A 20695-nucleotide genomic window follows, 5' to 3' on the forward strand; every position below is an offset into this window, starting at 1 on the left:
ATCAAACCAACATCATTTCCATGTTAGAAAATATGCAGCTCCTACAACAACAACACTTCAACACACAACAGATTCAATTCCAACAAATGCAACAGCTCCAACAAGATCGCTATGAAGAACAACAACAACAATATCAATCGTTGTATAACTTGGTTCAAGACCACAAAACCGATTTTGAGACTTTTGCCTCCAACTCAACTCTAAGACAGAATCAGTTTGAGGAAACGGCATTGCATCGTCATGCCTACTTAAGTCAAAGCTTCAATACTCTAAATCACTCCGTGCTTGATCTGTTGGAACAAGTTGAAGAAGACCGTCCTCAAACATTTCAAAGAGGAAGAGGAAGACGGGGAAGGCGTTAGGATGCATATCTTTTCATTTCATCATATCATTACATCTCATTCCATCACTGTCATGAATATTCTAAGTATTTAGTTTAGTTTTCTTTAAAATGTGTCTGAATATTATGTGTGCTTGATTGTAACATTCAAAGTTTTCTTTGGATATTACGTCACCTCTACTTGCTTCTGTTAATGATTATGTATGTTGTAATGTTCTTTTAAACATCTTTAGATCTTATGGTTTCACTGTATACAATTTATCCATTACACCATGAATGCTAGTGTTTCCTGTTTTATTATTTTTTATCTATGTTTCTCTCGTTACTCTTCTACTCTCTCGTTCTCTCTTTTTGATGTTGTCAAAGGGGGAGATAGATGCTGAGTGTACGGGGGAGTTTTGTGAAGAGATTGCTTGGTTGAGAGATAGATGCTGGATGTACGGGGGAGCCTTGTTGAGTCTTTATCACTTACTACCAAAGTTTTGACTATTGGTTTGCCATCATCAAAAAGGGGGAGTATGTGAATACAAGATTACACTCAAAGATGTTTTTGATTCATGGCAAACTCAAATAAGCATTCAAACAACAAGGTGGAAGCAGAAAACTCAAAGAAAAGCAAGCATTGATCACTCATGATAGTACAGGTTGATCTACTATGCATATAGGTCGACTCAACACAAGCAGAACAAGAAGAATGCAGAAAATCAGCAGTTAGGTCGACCTACTGACAACCCAGGTCGACCTAAAATGAAGAAATCTACATATCAGTCTGCTAGGTCGACCTACACAACAACTAGGTCGACCTAACCTAAGAAATTGTTCCCAGAATGCATCTGAAGGGGATTCTGGTCGACCTACCCCTTTAACAGGTCGACCTAACTGGGAGCAAAATTCTGCAAGCACTGCTAGGTCGACCTAAGCTCTACAAGAGGTCGACCTAACTGATCAAGAATGCCAAAAATTCTGTTTCTCTCATCTCCAACTGTTAAGCTATCATATATATTGTCCAAGGTTCAATTATTCAAAAAAACACCAACGACTGAAAGATACACAAACGCTTCTCATCTTCGTTCTTCATCATCTCCAACACAATTACACATAATCATTCTTGCGTTGCGGGTTAGTGATGAGTTCGATAACGTCCATGGAACGGAATTGAAGATTCCTAGTGGGTGAAGGTTTGTGGGGTTTGTTGGTGAATAAAATCTGCGGGTTTTGTCCTCCACGACGGGTGGTTCTTGGGGGTTTTTATCAAGAGGCGTTCATTGAGGATTCGACTGAGTGTAACGATTGAGGAACGGGGAGTTCAAGGAATCAAGACACTGCAGAAGGGAATCAAAGTGAAGCTCTTGGATAACCTTGATCTTGCTCAAGATTAAGGGGGAAGAAGATTCAAAGGATCGACATAATTGGTTTATAGTTTATCGCTTTGTTATCTTCTTTGTATATACTACTTTCAACATTAATGAAAGATTACCCAATTTCAATTTGGAATTGGGGGCAGACATAGTCGTAGCGAGGACGATCGACGAACTGCCTAAACAAATATCGTGTTCTTGTCGCTTTTACTTTTTCATTTACATTCTGTTCATATTTGGTTATAATAGCAAATTGATCAACGATTCGAGTGTTAAGATTGTGAATTAAGAACTTACATAAACATCACAATCCACCACACATTGAGTTACCTTCAATTTGATCATTATCACCAAGTGTTTGTATATTTGTTTCTATCACTCTTACTGCATTGCAAACATTGTCCATCATACAAAAAGTTAATCTGATTTTCAATAAGAGCAACGCTTTGCTTCTGCAACATATACTCTTATCACTTATCTCAAGTCTTCGACTGGTTTTAAACACATATACAATCGTTTCGATAGTGGTTCGGAATAGACGCGAGTCAATTCAGAATCACTTCCGCTGAAAAGTCGTTTAACTCCGTAAAACTGTGAACGATCTATTCACCCCCCCTCTAGATCCTAAGGCCAGCGTCTAACACGGTATTGTTTGGAGAGAGATGGCCGAGTGGATTGGGTTACCTTATAAAATCGGATTAGATTTTAAGGAGTGGTTTATTTACTGGAGCTCCTTTTGCCGGTCTAAGAAAGTCAAAATTGCAAAAGTTGGTACCGTTTGGTTAGCTATTTTATGGAGCCTGTGGATGCGTAGGAACGATATAGTCTTTAACAATGGATCGTGGAATTCGAGGGATGTAGTTTGGAGTTGTAAGACTCTAGTGTGGAGGTGGTCGTATATCGGGAAAATTACACATTCCAATTATAACTTCTATGAGTTTAGCAATAACCCATTGTTTTACTTAAGTTAAGTTTCAATCGGTTTGTAATTTTCTTATGTAGACTTTTTGGTGTTGTAATTTCGAATGGTTGGAGCTTATTAATATATTTCTTGATTTAAAAAAAAAAAATCTGTTGTAGTGTTAGTTCATTGTTTAATGCAAAACAAGATAAGTATATTTCCATTTTTACAACATTTATCATTCACACAATCAACTCATGGTAACAATAAGGCAATGCTGAAGGTTCATGAGGACAAATTTCATCACCATCAAAGTTCAAATTCAAACCCACCAAATATAGTAGTTGCATGGTAGAAACTAATCAATGACAGGAAGCATAGAGTAACTACTTACATTGAGAAGTTAACAAATTATTACTTTACACGTTGTAGAGGCCCTTGGACATGGGAATATTAGTCTTTTTATTCGAAATAGTCCAACGTTGTTGATTTTCATGGTTTGTAAAACTTTTGCTTTCATCAAAATATATCTTGCTAGCCCAAGCTCACCTCGAAGGCCTAAGAAGTTGAACAAATTACATGTTCTAAGGTGTAATGAAAGACATTGCGGAACAACAGCGGGATCTACCCAATATTCTTTGTAATCTTGTCTACCCCATGTTCTCTTGTCCGTGTCAGCCTATTAATAACGCACATAAAAAACATAAATGTATTAAAATCCCAAACTAGAAGCCTATTAATAACGCACATAAAAAAACATAAATATATTAAAATCCCAAACTAGAAGCCGATTTTATAAGACTGAGTTATGTCTAACAAAAATTTGAAGAGTTCAATGAATAGAGCAATAATAAGATATGATCCTTACAAACCTGATCAACGTCAAGTCTTTGAAGCTTAGGGCAGTGGTTGAGAAGTTGTAGTAAGAACGACCAAGTATAATCCAGAGAAATAAGCTTCAGTTGAGTCAAATTATGAAAAGTAGGAATGAAATCAAAATCATCACGAAAATTCACCTAGTTCAAATATGTAGAAATAAAAATGGTTAGTATCCCAGTAAAATCCTGAGAAATAAAGTACGTAGTTTTTCTTTTCCTTTCTGTCATTACGAAATATAAATAACAAACCTTATCAATTTCAAAGCGCAACGAAGTTACATTGCGAAAAGGTTTTAACGGAATATAACAATATGCAGAATTGATATCAGCTTTATTCAAGTTATTTAAGCAAAAGCTGTTCCACTCGATGCAAGTTAGAGATTCATTGGAAACAAATGACACATGAAGTGTGAGTAAAACTTCAAGAATTGGACATCCAGATAGAAACATGAGAAAATCTCTAAGTTTAGGGAACCCAATATATTTGAAGATTAGGGTTTTGAGTGATGGAAGTACAACACAAGAATAGGCTTCGTCGTCTTCCACTCTGAAACCTACAAGCTTGAGAACCACTAGGGTTTCGCAAGTGAGAATGGTGACTGGCAATTTCTGCAAACTCATTGCGTTGACATGGAGACAAAGGTACTCAACTCTACGTCGTACAACAAAGCTGATCCATTTTGTGATATTGTTAATAGAGAACTTAGAATAATGGTATGTAACCTGGAGATGGAAACTCTTAATGACATGAGTGGGGTCTCGAGAAAGTAAAACAGAGGTTACAGAGCGGTTAAAGCGATGACTGGCGGTTGCGTCTATTACTCTCGTGTGGCGGAAGTCCAGAACGGAAACGGCGGGCCATACATGGTTCCATCTCTTGGAAAGAATGCCGGTGGCAACGGCATGTTTGGTTTGGAGAAAGGAGAGGATGTGACACAGAATCGCATCTGGTAAAGTGCTAATTTTATCCGCCATTCAAACTGACAATACAACCGGGAACCACAATTCGGTTTCTTATAACAAACCTAAGACCATTAGGATTCTTATTTGAGAAAGTTAACTTCATAGCTATGAGTCATCATGTTGGCAACCCATGATAAAAACCCTAATTATATTATCCTTATTTGACGATATATATAAAATTAATAATAATAACCCGTCAAAAATAAAATTAATAATAATAATAATAATAATAATAATAATAATAATCATAATAAAAAATATAAAAATAACAATAATATATATTATATTATTATTATATTTAACTAATAATAATAATAAAAAGAATATATATATATATATATATATATATATATATATATATATATATATATATATATATATATATATATATATATATATATATATATATATATATATATATATATATATAGAAATGTGAAATTCCTCACCAACTATTGCAATATGGCGATGGCGCGTCTTCTTGAGGGGGTTTTTCGGTAGCCGTCCGGCGAACCGCCGTGCTCGCGTTTCTGTGTTTTCGGTGGATCTCGAAGGCGCCTAGAAAGGTATCTTGTACTCTCTCATCTTCGGTTTAAATTCCTGACTTTAGGGCTCAGGGACCTTGTTGAGAAGGTACTGTTCGATATCATTTTTAGGGCTTTTTGGGTCGGCCGTTTGTAGCGCTCTGCACGGTTTTCCCCATCGCTCGTTTGCTGTTTATTAATTGGTCTGCTTTGTTTTGCTTTTGTTGGTTCCTTTTTGGATTTTTCGCAGTGACATTTTCCTTCTGGGATTTTTCTGGGTTTGCTTGCTTCGTTCTATCAGATTACTTGTTTGATGAGGGACCGTAGATTTGCTCAGCAAGAGAATGGATGGGTGAAGGTTTCGCGTGTTCGACGGGCTGGGGGGGATTCGTCCAGATGGGATGTATTTCCATTGGGTGGATGGAATCGTAACCGGCCAAACTCTTCTAAGGCGGTGACTTCGTTTTATGTTTCTGAATTCCCAGACGTCTCTTGTGCGAAAGACTTGTTTGATCTCTTTGGTTGTATTGGGAATGTCGTGGAGGTGGCGATTTCGCCTAGAAGGAACAAATTGGGCAAACGGTTCGGGTTTGCCAGAGTTGTGGATGTTGAAGACGGTCGGTTACTCGCGGTGAGAATGGATAATGTGGTGATTGGGGACAAGAAAATTCACGTTAATCTCCTTCGTTTTGAGAGGAATCAAGGAGGTTTCGTGCGACACTCGGTAAGACATTCTCAATTTAACAGAGTTGACACACAGCAGCCTTTCGTTAACAAGTTTGGCAATTGTTTTGGTGTTGGAGTACCACTCAATCGTTCATTCGCCAATGTTGTCGAGGGAGTCTCTACGAAGGACGCAGCCATGCAAGATCACACGAACTCTAAAGTGGGGTCTGGTGCGGATAGGGAAGTTTGCTTCAATTCTTCGGAATTGCACAGGAGAAGGTTTGAAAAAGATTTTGTAGGGAGAGTGGCTATTCCGGGAACGGCATACAACATTCAATCCTATATGGAGATGGAAGGGGTGTTTGCCATAAAAGCAACGCCAATGGGAGGCAATACTTGCCTTCTCGAGGAATCGGAAGAAGGCTTTATTCTGGATTTAATAGGGGAGGGACAGGATTGGTGGCGGAGTTGGTTCAGTGACGTTAGGAAGTGGGAGGCGGGTTTGATTGAGGAATTCAGGGAGGTGTGGCTGAGAATCTATGGTTTACTGGTTCATGCTTGGCATTCAGATTTTTTCGTGGCCTTGGCTGAGTCGTTGGGCTCTTTCGTGTGTTTAGACGAGAGAACGGCTAAGGGTTGCGCTTTCGACGTAGCCAGGATTTTGGTCAAGGTGCAATTATCGTTTCGCACACCTAATGCTGTCAGCGTTATCATTGATGGGAAGAAATTCTGCTTGACGATAGTGGAGGATCATTGGGGTGTTTCGTCTAACTCTTCAGGTATTCCCAAAAAACCTTCTTCTGCCGAGCTTTCTTCAGATTCGGATGAACTGTGGAATGATGACATTAGCCTTAGGAATTTCGATCGTATGACTGATAACTCGGTGGATAGCATTGAACAATTCTCGGAGAACTTGGATAGGGAGGAAATAATTAGGAATTATTCCCCCGTGAATTCTGAGGCTGTCAAGATTCCTTTGCCGCAGAACGTCGTTGTTGATCACGGGGCTGGGAATTCAGGAGGCAGAGAACCTGGGGAGTTCGATAATGCCTTGCTGAAGGTTCGGAACAGTAGTGTTTTGTTCGGACATGCGAAGGATAAGGCAGTTCTGCATCAATACAACTCTGTTTCCGCTGCTGCTGCTACTGGTTCAGTTCCAGGCCCGTTTCTGTCTGCTCTCGCCTCTGTTTGTTCTGGAACGGACACCGCAGTTCCCAGCAAGCTCGGTGATTCTGCCTCAGACGAATTGCCCAGCAAGGTTGGATGCTCTCTTTCACTGGCTGAGTCATTAACTGGGGTGAAATTTAGAAAGAAATTGAGACTAAAATCGTTAAATGGCATGCCAGGAAGAATTAAAGGAAGAAAAAAACTCACCAATGACCAGGTTTTCGCGAGTTCTGCTCCAGGCACGAAGGGTCCAGTTTTGAGCCCCACCATAAATCGTGCTGTGTGTAATTCATTGGAGGTTAACATCAGATTTAATAGTGGTTCTTATTCGATGTATTATGGCGATCATAAAGATGAATCGGATATTTGTAGAAGCAATGGAAGACAATGGAGACTAATGGAAGTGGATATTGGGGGGAAACTATGTTCGGCTATAGTTGCGCTTGGGGTGGTGAATGCGGAGGGAAGGAATAATCTTATAGAGAGGATCGAAACTTTGGAGTTAGGGGGAGCTAATAAAGGGGAAGTAAGGAAGGAGATTAAGAATTGTGTCCAATGATTGTAGGATCTATGAACATTAGGGGGGGAGTGAATGCTCTTAAAAGAAGGAGGATTAGTTCGTTGATTAAAAAAGGTAATGCGGACTTGTTTTTAATTCAAGAAACTAAGGTTGTTAATATGGATAGTAACTTGGCCAAGTCTTTTTGGTATTCTTCGGAGGTGGGATTTTCCTATTCCAATTCATTAGGTAGGTCGGGAGGTCTTCTCATTTTATGGAACGACAAAGTAGAGGTTGTCAATAGCTTTAAAGGAGAGGGCTATTTGGGAATTAAAGCTCGTTGGGATAATAACTATTATTATGTGCTTAATGTTTATTCGCCATGTTTGTTGACCAAAAAAGTTGAATTATGGAAGAAGTTGCTCGAGTTGAAGGAGACATTCAAGGATGGGGAATGGATCATGGGATGGGATTTTAATGCGATTAAAAACTCTAGAGAAAGGAAGGGGCGAGCGGTGAAGGTGAATAAAAGAGAAGTGGAACTTTTTTCGGAGTTTATTAATAAAAGTGATTTGGTGGACATTCCTTGCAAAGGAAAAAAGTTCTCTTGGTATAGCGGGGACGGGAAGGCAATGAGTAGAATCGACCGCTTTTTAGTTTCTAATGAAGTGGTGTCTAGATGGGAAGTAACGGGGCAATTCATTGGTGATAGGGATATTTCGGATCATTGTCTGATTTGGATTTTGAAGGATCATCGGAATTGGGGACCAAAACCTTTTAAATTCAACAACGAATGGTTTAGTTTTGATTCCTTTATTCCTTTTGTGGAGAACGAGTGGAAAAGTATGAGAGTGGAAGGAAGAGGCGATTATGTTTTAAAAGAAAAACTTAGGCTTCTTAAAGATAAGTTAAGATTGTGGAACAAGGAAGTGTTTGGTAGAATTAACTTGGAAATGGAGGATGGAGTGTGCATGATGAACTTGGCCGATGACAAACTTGCTTCCGATGATTTTATTAACTTCGATAGCACTATGGAGTTTAGAAAGGAAGCTTGTAGCAAGTTTTGGAGGAATTTAAGGATAAAAGAGAACATGTTATTGCAAAAGTCTAGATTGAGTTGGATTAAGGAAGGAGACTCCAATAGCGGTTTCTTTCATAAGATGATGAAACAAAGAAGACGGAACAATCACTTAGGTCTGATCCTCCATTCGGAAGGAGTGGCGGAATCGGTTGAAGAGGTAAGGGAGGCGGTGTTCAATCACTTCGAGGAGAAATTTGTTGAAACGGAGGTTAGTAGACCTTATTTGGAGGGCATACCGTTCAAGTCTTTAAGCAAGGAAGAGGCGGACGAGTTGGAGAGACCTTTTCTTCACAATGAGATTAAAGAGGCGGTGTGGGAGTGTGGAGGAGACAAAAGCCCGGGGCTGGATGGGTACTCCTTTCTTTTCTTTAAAAGATGTTGGCAATTTATTAAAGAAGACTTCTTCAATTTCTTCAATTATTTTTATGGAGGGAGTTCCCTATCAAAGGTAATTACTTCATCTTTTTTGACTTTAATTCCTAAGAAGCATAATCCTTTGGGATTGGATGACTATAGGCCCATTTGCTTGGTGGGATGCATGTATAAGGTAGCGACCAAACTTTTGGCGGGAAGACTCAAAAAGGTGCTAAACTCTATCATATCTCCTTGTCAAACCGCTTTTGTCCCCGGGAGACAATTGCTTGATGGGGTAATAGTTGCGAACGAGGTGGTTGATTATGCTAGGAAGACGGGAAACAATTGTTCTCTTTTCAAAGTTGACTTTGAAAAGGCGTACGATAAGGTGAGTTGGTCCTTCTTGAAATTTATGTTCAAAGCGATGGGGTTCGGTATGAGATGGATGAAGTGGACGGATTTATTGGTGTTTAAGAGCGATATGTCGGTTTTTGTGAACGGTAGTCCCTCGAAAGAGTTTGGTGTTTATAGAGGGTTGAGACAAGGAGATCCTCTCTCTCCTTTTCTTTTTGTTTTGGTGGCGGAAGCTCTCTCGGGTTTGGTGAGAAAATCTACGGAGATAGGGGAGTTTCAAAGTTTTGTTATCGAAGGTTCGTGTAGTGTGGATATCCTTCAATTTGCGGACGATACTTTATTGGTGGGGGACGGTAGTTGGAAGCATATTCGGGCGGTTAAGGCGGTGCTTAGAGCGTTTGAACTTGTGTCCGGTCTTGGTATAAATTATAATAAGAGTAAATTGATTGGTATCAATTCCAACTTTCAATTCTTGGAAGCGGCGTCTTTCTTCTTGTCTTGCAAAATTGAGGAAAACAAGTTCATCTTCTTAGGCATTCCCATTGGTCACAATCCTAGGTTAGATTCTACTTGGGATCCTCTTTTGAACAAGACAAAGGCTAGATTGGAGGGTTGGACTAATCGTTACTTGAATTTTGGAGGTAGAATTACTCTTTTGAAGTCGGTTCTTAGCTCTCTCTCCATTTTCACCATGTCTTTCTATAAAATGCCGTTGAAAGTGGTGAAAAAATTCAATAGTTTGCAAAGCAAGTTTCTATGGGGAGGTTTGGAGGAGAAAAGAAAGATTCATTGGGTGCGGTGGAAAGATTTGTCGCTTCCCATGGAGAAAGGGGGTTTAGGTGTTAAGGATATCGCTTTGTTCAATATTTCTCTCTTAAACAAGTGGAGGTGGCGGATATTACAAGGTCGTAATTCTCTTTGGCTAGATGTCTTGAAAGCTCGTTACGGTGATTTATCGTCCATTTTGTTGGTTGATGGTAAGGTTAGTAACACCTCTCCCTCTCCTTTTGTTGTTTCTTCTTCTTCTTCTTCTTCTTCTTCTTTTTGGTGGAAAGATTTGGTTAAGATTCAGACGTATTCTCTTGCGGATCCGATGGTGGAAAATGTTAAATTTACTATCCACAATGGGTATCATACGCCGTTTTGGGAATCCAATTGGTTGGAAGGGATTCCTTTGAAAGAGGAGTTCCCGGATTTGTATCTTAACACTTTTTTGAAGGGTGTTTCGGTGGCGGGCATGGGGGGGTGGAAAGAAGGAGTTTGGGTTTGGGGCGATTTTGGTTTAAAGGTGGATGGTAATTTTTTAGCGAAGGAAGTGATTAAGATGAAAAACCGGGTGGATTCTTTTATAGGGTGGAATCACGGCAAGGACACGGTCTTGTGGATCAAAGAGGCATCGAAGGAGTTTTCGGTAGCATCGTGCTATAATTTTTATTTGAATCTTCATATTCCGATCGGTCCGCCTAATAGACATGATGGAGTTGTTGGTTCTCTTTGGAAAATGGAGGTTCCGTTCAAAATCAAGGCTTTCGGGTGGAGACTTTTTCTAGATAGACTACCTACGATTGATGGATTGATGCATAGAGGATTGTCTTTTTCTCATGAGAATTCTAAATGTGTTTTGTGCGGTCTTGTTCCGGAGGATAGGGATCATTTCTTTTTTGGTTGTTTGGTGGGTAAAAAGATTTGGAATGAGATAGCTTATTGGGTTGGTAAAGAGGGGTCTTTGGAAAATGAGTGTATGCCGCATTTTTTGGAGTGGCACTTGTATTTCCGTTTTCGTAAGGTTAACGATAGTAAATTGGACGTGGTGTGGTTAGCCACCATTTGGTCTTTTTGGTTACTTAGGAATGGTGTGCGGTTTCGGAAGGAAGCTTGGAGCATTAACAACATCGTTTGGAACATCAAGTTCTTGGTTTGGAAATGGTCTTTTTGTGGGAAGATTACTCATCCCAATTATGCTTTTTACGAATTTAGTAGGGAGCCTCTTTTCTATCTTTCGTAAGGATAATTGGTGTGTAATTTTTCTTTTTGTCGGGCTTTCCCGCTCTCCTTTGTAATCGGGTTGGAGAACCCATTGTTCTCCGTTTAATATAATTTCTTGATTAAAATATATATATATATATATATATATATATATATATATATATATATATATATATAAATGTTAGCGAATTCAACCCCCTGTAATGTTAGCGAATTTATATATAAAGTATTTATTTTTAAGGGTTGTGATGCACTGACCGTGTAAAAAAATTTGCACAGACAATGCACTACATTTAAGCTCATATGAGATTAAAGGTACTGCACTGACGGTGTAAAATAGTTTTACACTGTTATCCAATAGAGAGTCATCAATCTGCCATGTCATTAAAGTTTTTTTAAAATAAAAAAATATTTTAATTGAATGCATGGTGGTGATTGATTGACAGTGTAAAAATATTTTACACTGTCAGTGCATGAACCTTTTTCTCTTAAAGAAAATAAAATGGTTAATCATGTTAAAACAATATTTAATAAATAATAAATAAATTTCATATAAAATAAAATAGAAAATCATTAAATAATTGAAATTAAATGGGGTGTTGTAACAAGTTGTTACCTTTAAAAACGTATGGTTAAACTAAATATGGTTAAACTAAATACGGATGGAGGGAGGAAAGGTTTTGGAGTAGAAGGGTGTGGAGGTCTCATTAAGGATCATAATGGCAAGTGGATATGTCTTGCTTGCAGAATTTTGGGGAGTATATGAAGGTCTCAAACTCTCCAAAGATATGGGATTTCAAAAGGTGGAGGTGACCACAGACTCTCAGATAGTTATTAATGCTATCCATGAGAACAATATCAACAAGGCGGAGTGCAAGGCGATATTTCGTTATATTTGCCACTTGATTCCTGAATTTGAAAATGTTCTTTTTGTGCATAGCTATCGGGAAGCCAATAGGTGCGCGGATGCTCTTGCAAACATTGGTTACACAACTCATCATTATTGTGTGTATGCTGATCCTCCAGACATTCTGCTCCAAATGATGGAGGATGATATTCTTGGTTTATTCTACCTAAGTGGTAGCGTTTTGTAGTTGTTCTTTTCTTTGGGCTTAGGCCCTCTCTTGTATAAAAAAAAAACGTAGGTTAAAAAGATTTTTTTCATAAAAAAACATAAAATAAATGAGAGTAAAAAATATGAATTAAAAAAATAACTAACTTAGAAACGTGGATAAGATTATAATTAAGAAAAATATTAAATCAAATATCAATGTATAAAGAATAAGTTAAAGAATTGATAGATGAAACCCATAGATGAAACTTAGAAGTTAAATGAATGAAAGGAAAACATTAATAGGAAATTAGATTTTAATACGTAATTGAGAAATATTTTAATTTCATGTGCAATTCATTGAGACATGGCAATGGTGGAAATGGAACAAAAGTAGCAAAGTTTAATCAAACTCATGGATGAAACTATAAAAAAATAAACGAAATGAAAATATTAGTAGGTGTTCTGGACAAGGCCGACGCCTGCTCAAATATAGCAAGAGGCTCAAATTCGGTCTGACTCTAAGAAAAGGCATATCCGTCTCGGAGAAAGTGTTAGTGTCCTTCCTAATGTTCACACATCTTAGCAAGAAAGACTACCGTTTATTTTGCAAGTAAATTCATTTTATTTTTGAAAACGTTTGTTTCAAGAAAAATGACTATCAGACTTTAAAAATGACATTTAAAAAGACTGAAAAAGACACAATTGCAAATAAGAAGGCACAAGGCTCGAATTGTTATTTATGTGAAATGGTAATCAGCTGAAGGGGTGATTCAACGGAGTATTTACAAAGTTGAAAATTGGTAATTTTAGGGAAAAGGGCGACGTTGAAACGTTACGACCGTTATGCTTCCCTTCAACTTTTGAGTTTTGTTGTATTCGAGCTTAGTAGAAGATGACCTATTGATTTTTTAGGCGAAGTATTTTTTGACTGCGTCGACGTTTACAGAACGAGCGAATTCTTCTCCATCCATAGTCCTGAGTATTAAGGCACCTCCCGAGAAAGCTCTCTTGACCACGTATGGGCCGTCATAATTGGGAGTCCATTTTCCCCTGGAATCTGTGAGAAAAGATTGAATCTTTTTAGCACAAGGTTGTCTTCTTTGATGGCACGAGGTTGAACTTTTTTGTCAAAAGCTTTCTTCATTCTTTGCTGGTAAAGTTGTCCATGGCATAAAGTTGTCATTCGCTTTTCTTTAATTAAGTTCAACTCATCAAATTTGTTTTGACACCATTAGCTTCTGTTAATTTTGCCTCCATCAAGACTCTCATTGATGGGATCTCAACCTCTATGGGGAGGACCTCCTCCATGCCATATACAAGGGAGAAAGGAGTTAATTCTATGGATGTACGGACCGACGTACGATAACCATGAAGAGCAAAAGGTAGCATTTCATGCCAATCCTTGTAAGTGACGACCATCTACTGAATGATTTTTTGATGTTTTTGTTAGATGCTTCTACAGCTCCATTCATCTTGGGTCTATAAGGAGACGAGTTGTGATGTTCAATCTTGAACTCCTCACACAATTCCTTCATTATTTTGTTGTTCAAATTTGACCCATTTTCAATGATTATCCTGTTAGGAATGCCGTAAAAACAGATGATATGGTTTTCGATGAACCTGACCACGACTTGTCTGGTTACGTTCGCATATGAAAATGCTTCGACCCATTTGGTAAAATAGTCTATTGCTACCAAGATGAAACGATGTCCGTTCAACGTTTTTGGCTCGATCGTTCCGATCATGTCGATTCCCCACATGGAGAAAGGCCACGGGGAAGAGAGTATGTTGAGAAGAGATGGTTGCACATGAATTCTGTCGACGTAGATTTGACATTTGTGGCACCTCTTGGCATACTGGTAGCAATCTGATTCCAAGGTCAGCCAGTAATAACCTGCTCTCAGTATTTTCCTTGTCATGGTATGTCTGTTGGTGTGTGTGCCAAAGGATCCCTCATGGATTTCTCTCATGAGTGTGTCTGCTTCGTTTCTGTCAACGCATCTGAGCAAAACCATGTCAAAGTTTCTCTCGTACAAAACATCTTCATTTAAGAAGAATCTGCTAGCTAACTTTCTCAAAGTTTTCCTATCTCTCTTGGATGCCCCAAGAGGGTACTCTTGCCTTTGAAGAAAGTTTTTGATGTCGTGATACCATGGTTTGTCGTTAATGAACGCTCCGACCGTGAAGACATGGGCGGGCCTATCAAGGCGCATGATATCAAACCTAGGAATGTCATTCCAATGATTTATCCTAATCATGGAAGAGACTGTGTCTAATGGAGAGATGCATATGATAGACTTATTGATGCATCAATGCATAAGATGTTACATAACCTATTGGAGAGATGCATATGAATGCGAAGTTTAAGCCAATTAGAAATAAAATTAGATGGGCAAATTATGGGGTGCAACAGCTGCCCCTATTTAATCGTCTTAAACCTGAAGGTGAGATTGGCGCTAGCCTTTCGAACATTCAAGGTAGAAGAAGATTAAATACCAAAAGAACCTGAAAATTTGCCTGAAGAAAGATGGGATCCGCTGGAGATAAAGGGTGTAAATTCCACTGAGGAAGAGTGTATCAACTATGGGTTGAATAGATTAACTCTGGGTTAAATATGAAAGGAGAGTCAACTCTGGGTTAACAAGAATAGGAAACTCAACTATGGACTTAATAAAAGATAAGCATCCACTCTGGGTTGAAAGAGGAGGTGACCGTCAACTATGGGTTGAGTGGAAAAAGAAATTAACTAGAAATAACCGTTAACTATGGGCTGAGAGGGAAAGGAAAATAGGAGATAACCATCAACTCTGGGCCTAAAGATAACCGTCAACTCTGAGTTGAGCGGGAAAAGGATAAAAGATAACTGTAAAATATGGGTTGAATGGGAAAGACAAAAGATAACCGTCAACTCTAGGTTGATAGGGAAAAGACAAAAGATAACCGTCAACTCTGGGTTGAGAGGGAATAGAAATTAATTTTGGATTGGGCAAAGGATAACCATCAACTCTGGGTTGAGAGGGAGAGAAACAATAGGTAACCGTCAACTCTGGGTTGAGAGGGAGAGAGAAACAATAGGTAACTGTCAACTCTGGGTTGAGTGGGAAAGAGAAACAATAGGTAACCGTCAGGGAGATCCTCATCACTAAAACCCAAATTGGTTCCCGCAGTGATGTTGGCAACAATGGTATTGAATTGTCCTATAGTCACTTCTGGTTCTACGATGAATGAATATGATGGATGATGGATGGTGTAGATGCTTTTATAAATTGTGTATGGATGCGAGAATGATGATGCGTTGATGAAGATGTGTTGATGTCGTAGTGATGTGAGGATGAAGCGGCGAATTCCGCAGGTTGGAGAAGAATTCTGTTATGGAGATTTTCTCAACTTTTTGATGAAAAGAATATTCGATTGCGAAGGTTTAGAAAGAGAGAAGAAGATTGGTGAAGATGATGATGAAGAAGACTCAGAGGTTCGAAGTGTTTGTTACATTTTTTTGTTGTTGTTATGTGAGTTTCCTCTGATCTTTTCTCTTTTTCCTTTTCTGGTGATTGAATTGGAGAGTTTCTGTTGAGAGGTGGAAGGTGGAGAATGGTGGATCCAGGAAAATGGTGTGTGTAGCTTCTGAAGTTTAAATAGAGATTGATGAAGCTGAATTCAATTAGAGGAGAGTGAAATGTGAGCCATTGGATTGAGGGAGGAAGTTATGAGATTGGAGGGTGAAGATTGGGCGGTTAGAAGTTAGTTAAGGGATGTTAGTTTGTTATTTTTGTTTTGGTGGTTAAGGGTTTGGGTTTGTTATTAACTACTGAGTCAGTTAAAAGGAAGTCTGTTAGAGGGTAGAAGCATTAGGCTAGGTGAAATTAGTTAGTTGCAAATGGTTAAGAATCAGTTAGGTTAGTTACAAGTAGTTAGTGATGGAATTCTGTTAGTTACAGTTAGGTAGTTGGCTAAGCTGGATTTAGTTATAAAGTTAGTCAACTATGAAAGTGGTTAGTAAGATTGAACTGTTAGTATGTTCATATATGCTACTGCTTGGGTTTGTTTTGAATGCAATTTCCTCCTCCCCTTTTTTATGTGCGGACCGTATGTATGAACTTCGACTTGAATGTTTGGCTCGTATTAGTGATAGCCTTTGAATTGTTTTTCCCTTTGCAGGCCCCTTTGAATTTATTCCCGCTGAACTGACAGGTTATAGAACTTTTTTGATACTTGTTGCACTTGAAACGAACCCTTGCATTTTGTGGTATGAATTATGGACCTGTGTTTGATTTTTCTGTGATGTTGATTTGTTTTGTAGGTTTCCTGAGCGTAATGGCACGGCGACAATATCATTCTATTTGTGTATGGCTGTAGCAAATTCTCATGAGTATGCAGGGTTATTTATAGTCTTGAAAATTTGTTGGGATTAGTAGAGTGTCAAGAACTTGTTTTGATGTTTTTTTTGGAGTTAAAACATGGGGCTGACTTGATTGAGACTTGTTTATGTAGGTTTTGAATGGATAGCCCTTTTCAATGCTCCTGAATCATGTTTGAATGTGTGCGTAAAGTGGAGAACCGTGTGGCTGAACTGATACGCATTTCTTCTTTTGTCTGTGCAGGTCTGAACTGATACGACTATTCGAATCGGATACTTTGTATGACTACTTTTTGTTAATTTTTGTATTTGTGACTGATGTGAACATTTGGTATTGATGTATGTTTCATTAGAATATGAACATGTTGGTTGTATGTGGATGTTAATTGTTTAGTAGATCAATGGTTATGCTGTATGGTTTTGAATACATGTTGCTGCTAACTTGTATTTTATGCTTGTGTTTGGACAGATTTTGGTGGATATGGAGCAAAGCAAATGCATTGTTTTTTTAATCAATTTGGGAGCTGTTTGGAATTGTCTTACAAAGCTTGGTGAATGGAGATAGATATTAGGCACATTTTATTTTGATTGTATGGGTTTGATGTATGGCATTGGTCTAAGTCAAATGGGACACGGATAAGGCATGAAAACTCGATGTCATGTTTAGATATTTTGGTAAAGTGTTAACAAAGAGTGATGGACACTTGCATTGGATAAATATGAATGATGTTTGTATTTGATGTATCTGAATAATGTTGGACTTGTAATGATCTTGAATCATAATGGATGCCTTTTATTTATGACTTCAATTTGATTGAATCTCGATATTGTTGGATTGATGATGTAATATGCTCGGTTTCGTAATGAGGTGGATATGTAGTGACAATGTTTATATTTGAAATCGTTTTATACTCTTTTCTTTCCAAATTTGAATTTCTCTTCATGCTTCAATATCCACTATGAGTATAAAGTCTTTCAAAATAAATTACCAATATTCCATCTTGAATGAGGAGATCCACATGACTTAGTCAGCAAAAGTCAACCTACCTAGGTTGACTTGTTGACCAAATGTCAACTTATGCCAAATGGGATTATCTTTAGATTTCTTTCCTTTTTCTGAACTCAAATGATCAATTGTCCTTTATTTCTCTCAATGCTTGACATCAAAACAATTTGCACTTTAATCTTCAAATTGACCATTAACCCCAATATGTTGTCATAAAAGAAACAAAATCTGAACGGTGACTTGTACTACAAATAACCCATACATAGATGAATCAATAACTCAACTCAATTCATAGCACCGTAACAAAATCATCAGATGAAGTACCTATGAGGCCAGAACTCTAATTAGGAAATCTTGACTCAAATGACCCGGGAAATAAACCTTAAGTCATTTGATCAAATGTCTTCCAGAATAGTTGTACCAATTACAATCTTGATTAAGTGCCAAATATCCTTTTTTTAAGGCAATACATAACCTTTTGCCAATACCTGTGTGAAACTCCAACTTGCTTCATGACCCTTGATCCCTTGCCAGGCAAAATCTGAACGGTGACTTGTACTACAAATAACCCATACATAGATGAATCAATAGCTCAACTCAATTCATAGCACCGTAACAAAATCATCAGATGAAGTAACTATGAGGCCAGAACTCTAATTAGGAAATCTTGACTCAAATGACCCAAGAGATAAACCTTAAGCCATTTGATCAAATGTCTTCCAGAAGAGTTGTACCAATTACAATCTTGATTAAGTGCCAAACATCCTTTTTTTAGGCAATACATAACCTTTTCCCAATACCTGTGTGAAACTCCAACTTGCTTCATGACCCTTGATCCCTTGCCAGATTATTGATTAATGAATGCATGAGTTATGTTAATGCCCCAATGGAAAGATGATGCATATGGAATGTAAAGCTTAAGCCAATTAAAAATAAAGGGTAGGACAAATTTGAGGTATGACAGCTGCACCTATTTAATCGTCTTAAACCTGAAGGTGAGATTGGCGTCGGCCTTTTGAACATTCGAGGTAGAAGAAGATTAAATACCAAGACCAGAAATTTGTCCTAAAAAGATGGTGTGATTGTTATCCTTATTTTTTTTATACCTGCTGAGGAAAAGAAATTGTTTTTCAGGTGGAACGGGTTTATAATGAGTAATGGTTGAATGGTGATAACTTGTAACGTGGTAGTGTTGCCAATACAAGGTTCACGAAGGGAGTGATTGTTTCATAAAGAAGTGATTGCAAGTATGTTTGACGGAAAGGTAAGATTTACAGTTGAGGAAACAAGGGTAAGATCAACGGACCTACGACCCACAAGGTTGAAAGAAACGAGGGTAAGATCAACGGATCTACGACCTTTAACTGAAAGAAAGCAAGGGTAAGATCAACAGATCTACGACCCACAACTGAAAAAAAACAAGGGTAAGATCAACGGACCTACGATCCATAATAAAGATACGAGGATAAAATCAACGGACCTATGATCCATGACTCAAAACCAGGGTAAGATCAACGGACCTACGACCCATAGAATTGAAAAAGACGAGGATAAGATCAACGAACCTACGATCCATGACTCGAAACCAGGGTTAGATCAACGGACCTACGATCCATAGAATTGAAAAACACGAGGATAAGATTAACGGACCTACGATCCATGACTCGAAACCAGGGTAAGATCAATGGACCTACTACCCATAGAATAAGAGAATGTATAGATAGTGAGATATTATGGTAGACATACTTGCTGGGGATTGGGAATTTGTTTTATGGTAAGAAATTATGGATGAATGGTGGTTGTCAGGCGAGAACTGACTTCACCGTAGGATATCAGACAAGGACTGAAAGCGATCGAAATGATTTGCCAGGGCGGGAACTGGACTTTTGAAAAGAATTTGCCAGGGCGAGAACTGGACTTTGACTTGGTTGCCAGGACGATAACTAGGCTTTGACTTGGTTTGCCAGGGCGAGAACTGGACTTTGACTTGGTTTTCCAGGACGAGAATTGGGCTTTGACTTGGTTTGCCAGGGCGAGAACAAGGCTTTGAATTGGTTTGCCAGGGCGAGAATTGGACTTTGACTTGGTTTTCCAGGGCGAGAACTGGACTTTGACTTGGTTACCAGGACGAGAACTGGGTTTAGACTGACGACTCGAAGGTCGGAAAGCAAAGGATTCACAACACGAGAGTTGGACAACTCACGATTCAAAGGTCGGAAAGCAAAGGACTCGTAACACGGAGGTTGGATCCGAAAGGTTGTCCACATAAGGGAAAATAACCACGGAGACTAGTGACGACTAGACTCGACCCAAAGACATCAGTAAACACTGAAGAATCACAGAGTTATTGATTCTTGCGAAGCATAAGAATTACATTAATCCCTCAGGCCAAAAGGCGGGGTGTAACTCTTCAAGAGCGGCAATCATTCGAATTGCCACACACCAAGTATGGTTATTCAAACGATTGAAAAATGAGATAGGTTGAATGCCCACCCTCATTCACACTCTAATTTGCACGCAACATACAGGAAATAACCTCGGAGACAACGATTTTGACGAAGAAAGACATTGTATCCGATCCACACTGGAGAGAGAAGATGAGACTTCTTCTGGGGATATATATTACTTCGTACCTTCTGAGCACTTACAAACTGGCTTATGCATTGATGCATGTTTGAATTTTTGTATGGCGTAATGCTCCAATTTGATAGATATGCTACGCTTTTAAGGATGCCATGTTTTATGCAATGAAAAGTATATGCAGGAATAATGATTAATTTACTTATTATCTTCTTATATTCAATTTTTTTTTATTTTGTTAATGCTTTAATTATCAGCTGATTTGTGCAAGTTTGCCTTCAAAAGCAGCTCATTTAACCTGCACTACAGATACGCCAAGTTTTTCTTGAGATTAAAAATAAATAAAAAAATTAAGGCATGACTGCAGAAGACCAAGTTTTTCTTCAGTCTTATTTCAAGAAATAAACTAATACTAGTAAAAACAACATTTAGCTTCGCAAATGTTCCTCAAAGTCAATGCATCCGCAAAATGTTTTTCAAAGTCAATGCATCTACATAAGTGTTTGGAACACACGTAATTATAAGTGTCGGTGTAGACGCAAACACGACTGCACAAGAGTTAGAAATAAATGTAATTATTGGTTGGGGATAGAATTTGATAGACGATAGTCAAAGTATAACAATTTT

At 38.3% G+C, this 20695-nt stretch overlaps 1 protein-coding gene across 1 annotated transcript; it reads right to left on the reverse strand.

Annotated features, from left to right (window-relative positions):
• Positions 1-2841: 2841 nt before the first annotated feature.
• On the reverse strand, positions 2842-4098 carry LOC131639448 (FBD-associated F-box protein At5g60610-like). The gene is made up of 4 exons (XM_058909944.1): positions 3727-4098; positions 3472-3615; positions 3149-3278; positions 2842-2957 (listed from the first exon to the last, which is right to left on the reverse strand). Exons 1-4 carry the CDS (start codon positions 4096-4098, stop codon positions 2842-2844), a joined length of 762 nt encoding a protein of 253 aa, XP_058765927.1.
• Positions 4099-20695: the final 16597 nt, after the last annotated feature.

The sequence above is a fragment of the Vicia villosa genome, unplaced genomic scaffold (genome assembly GCF_029867415.1).
Source record: "Vicia villosa cultivar HV-30 ecotype Madison, WI unplaced genomic scaffold, Vvil1.0 ctg.002637F_1_1, whole genome shotgun sequence".
In the NCBI taxonomy this organism is placed as follows: domain Eukaryota; kingdom Viridiplantae; phylum Streptophyta; class Magnoliopsida; order Fabales; family Fabaceae; genus Vicia; species Vicia villosa.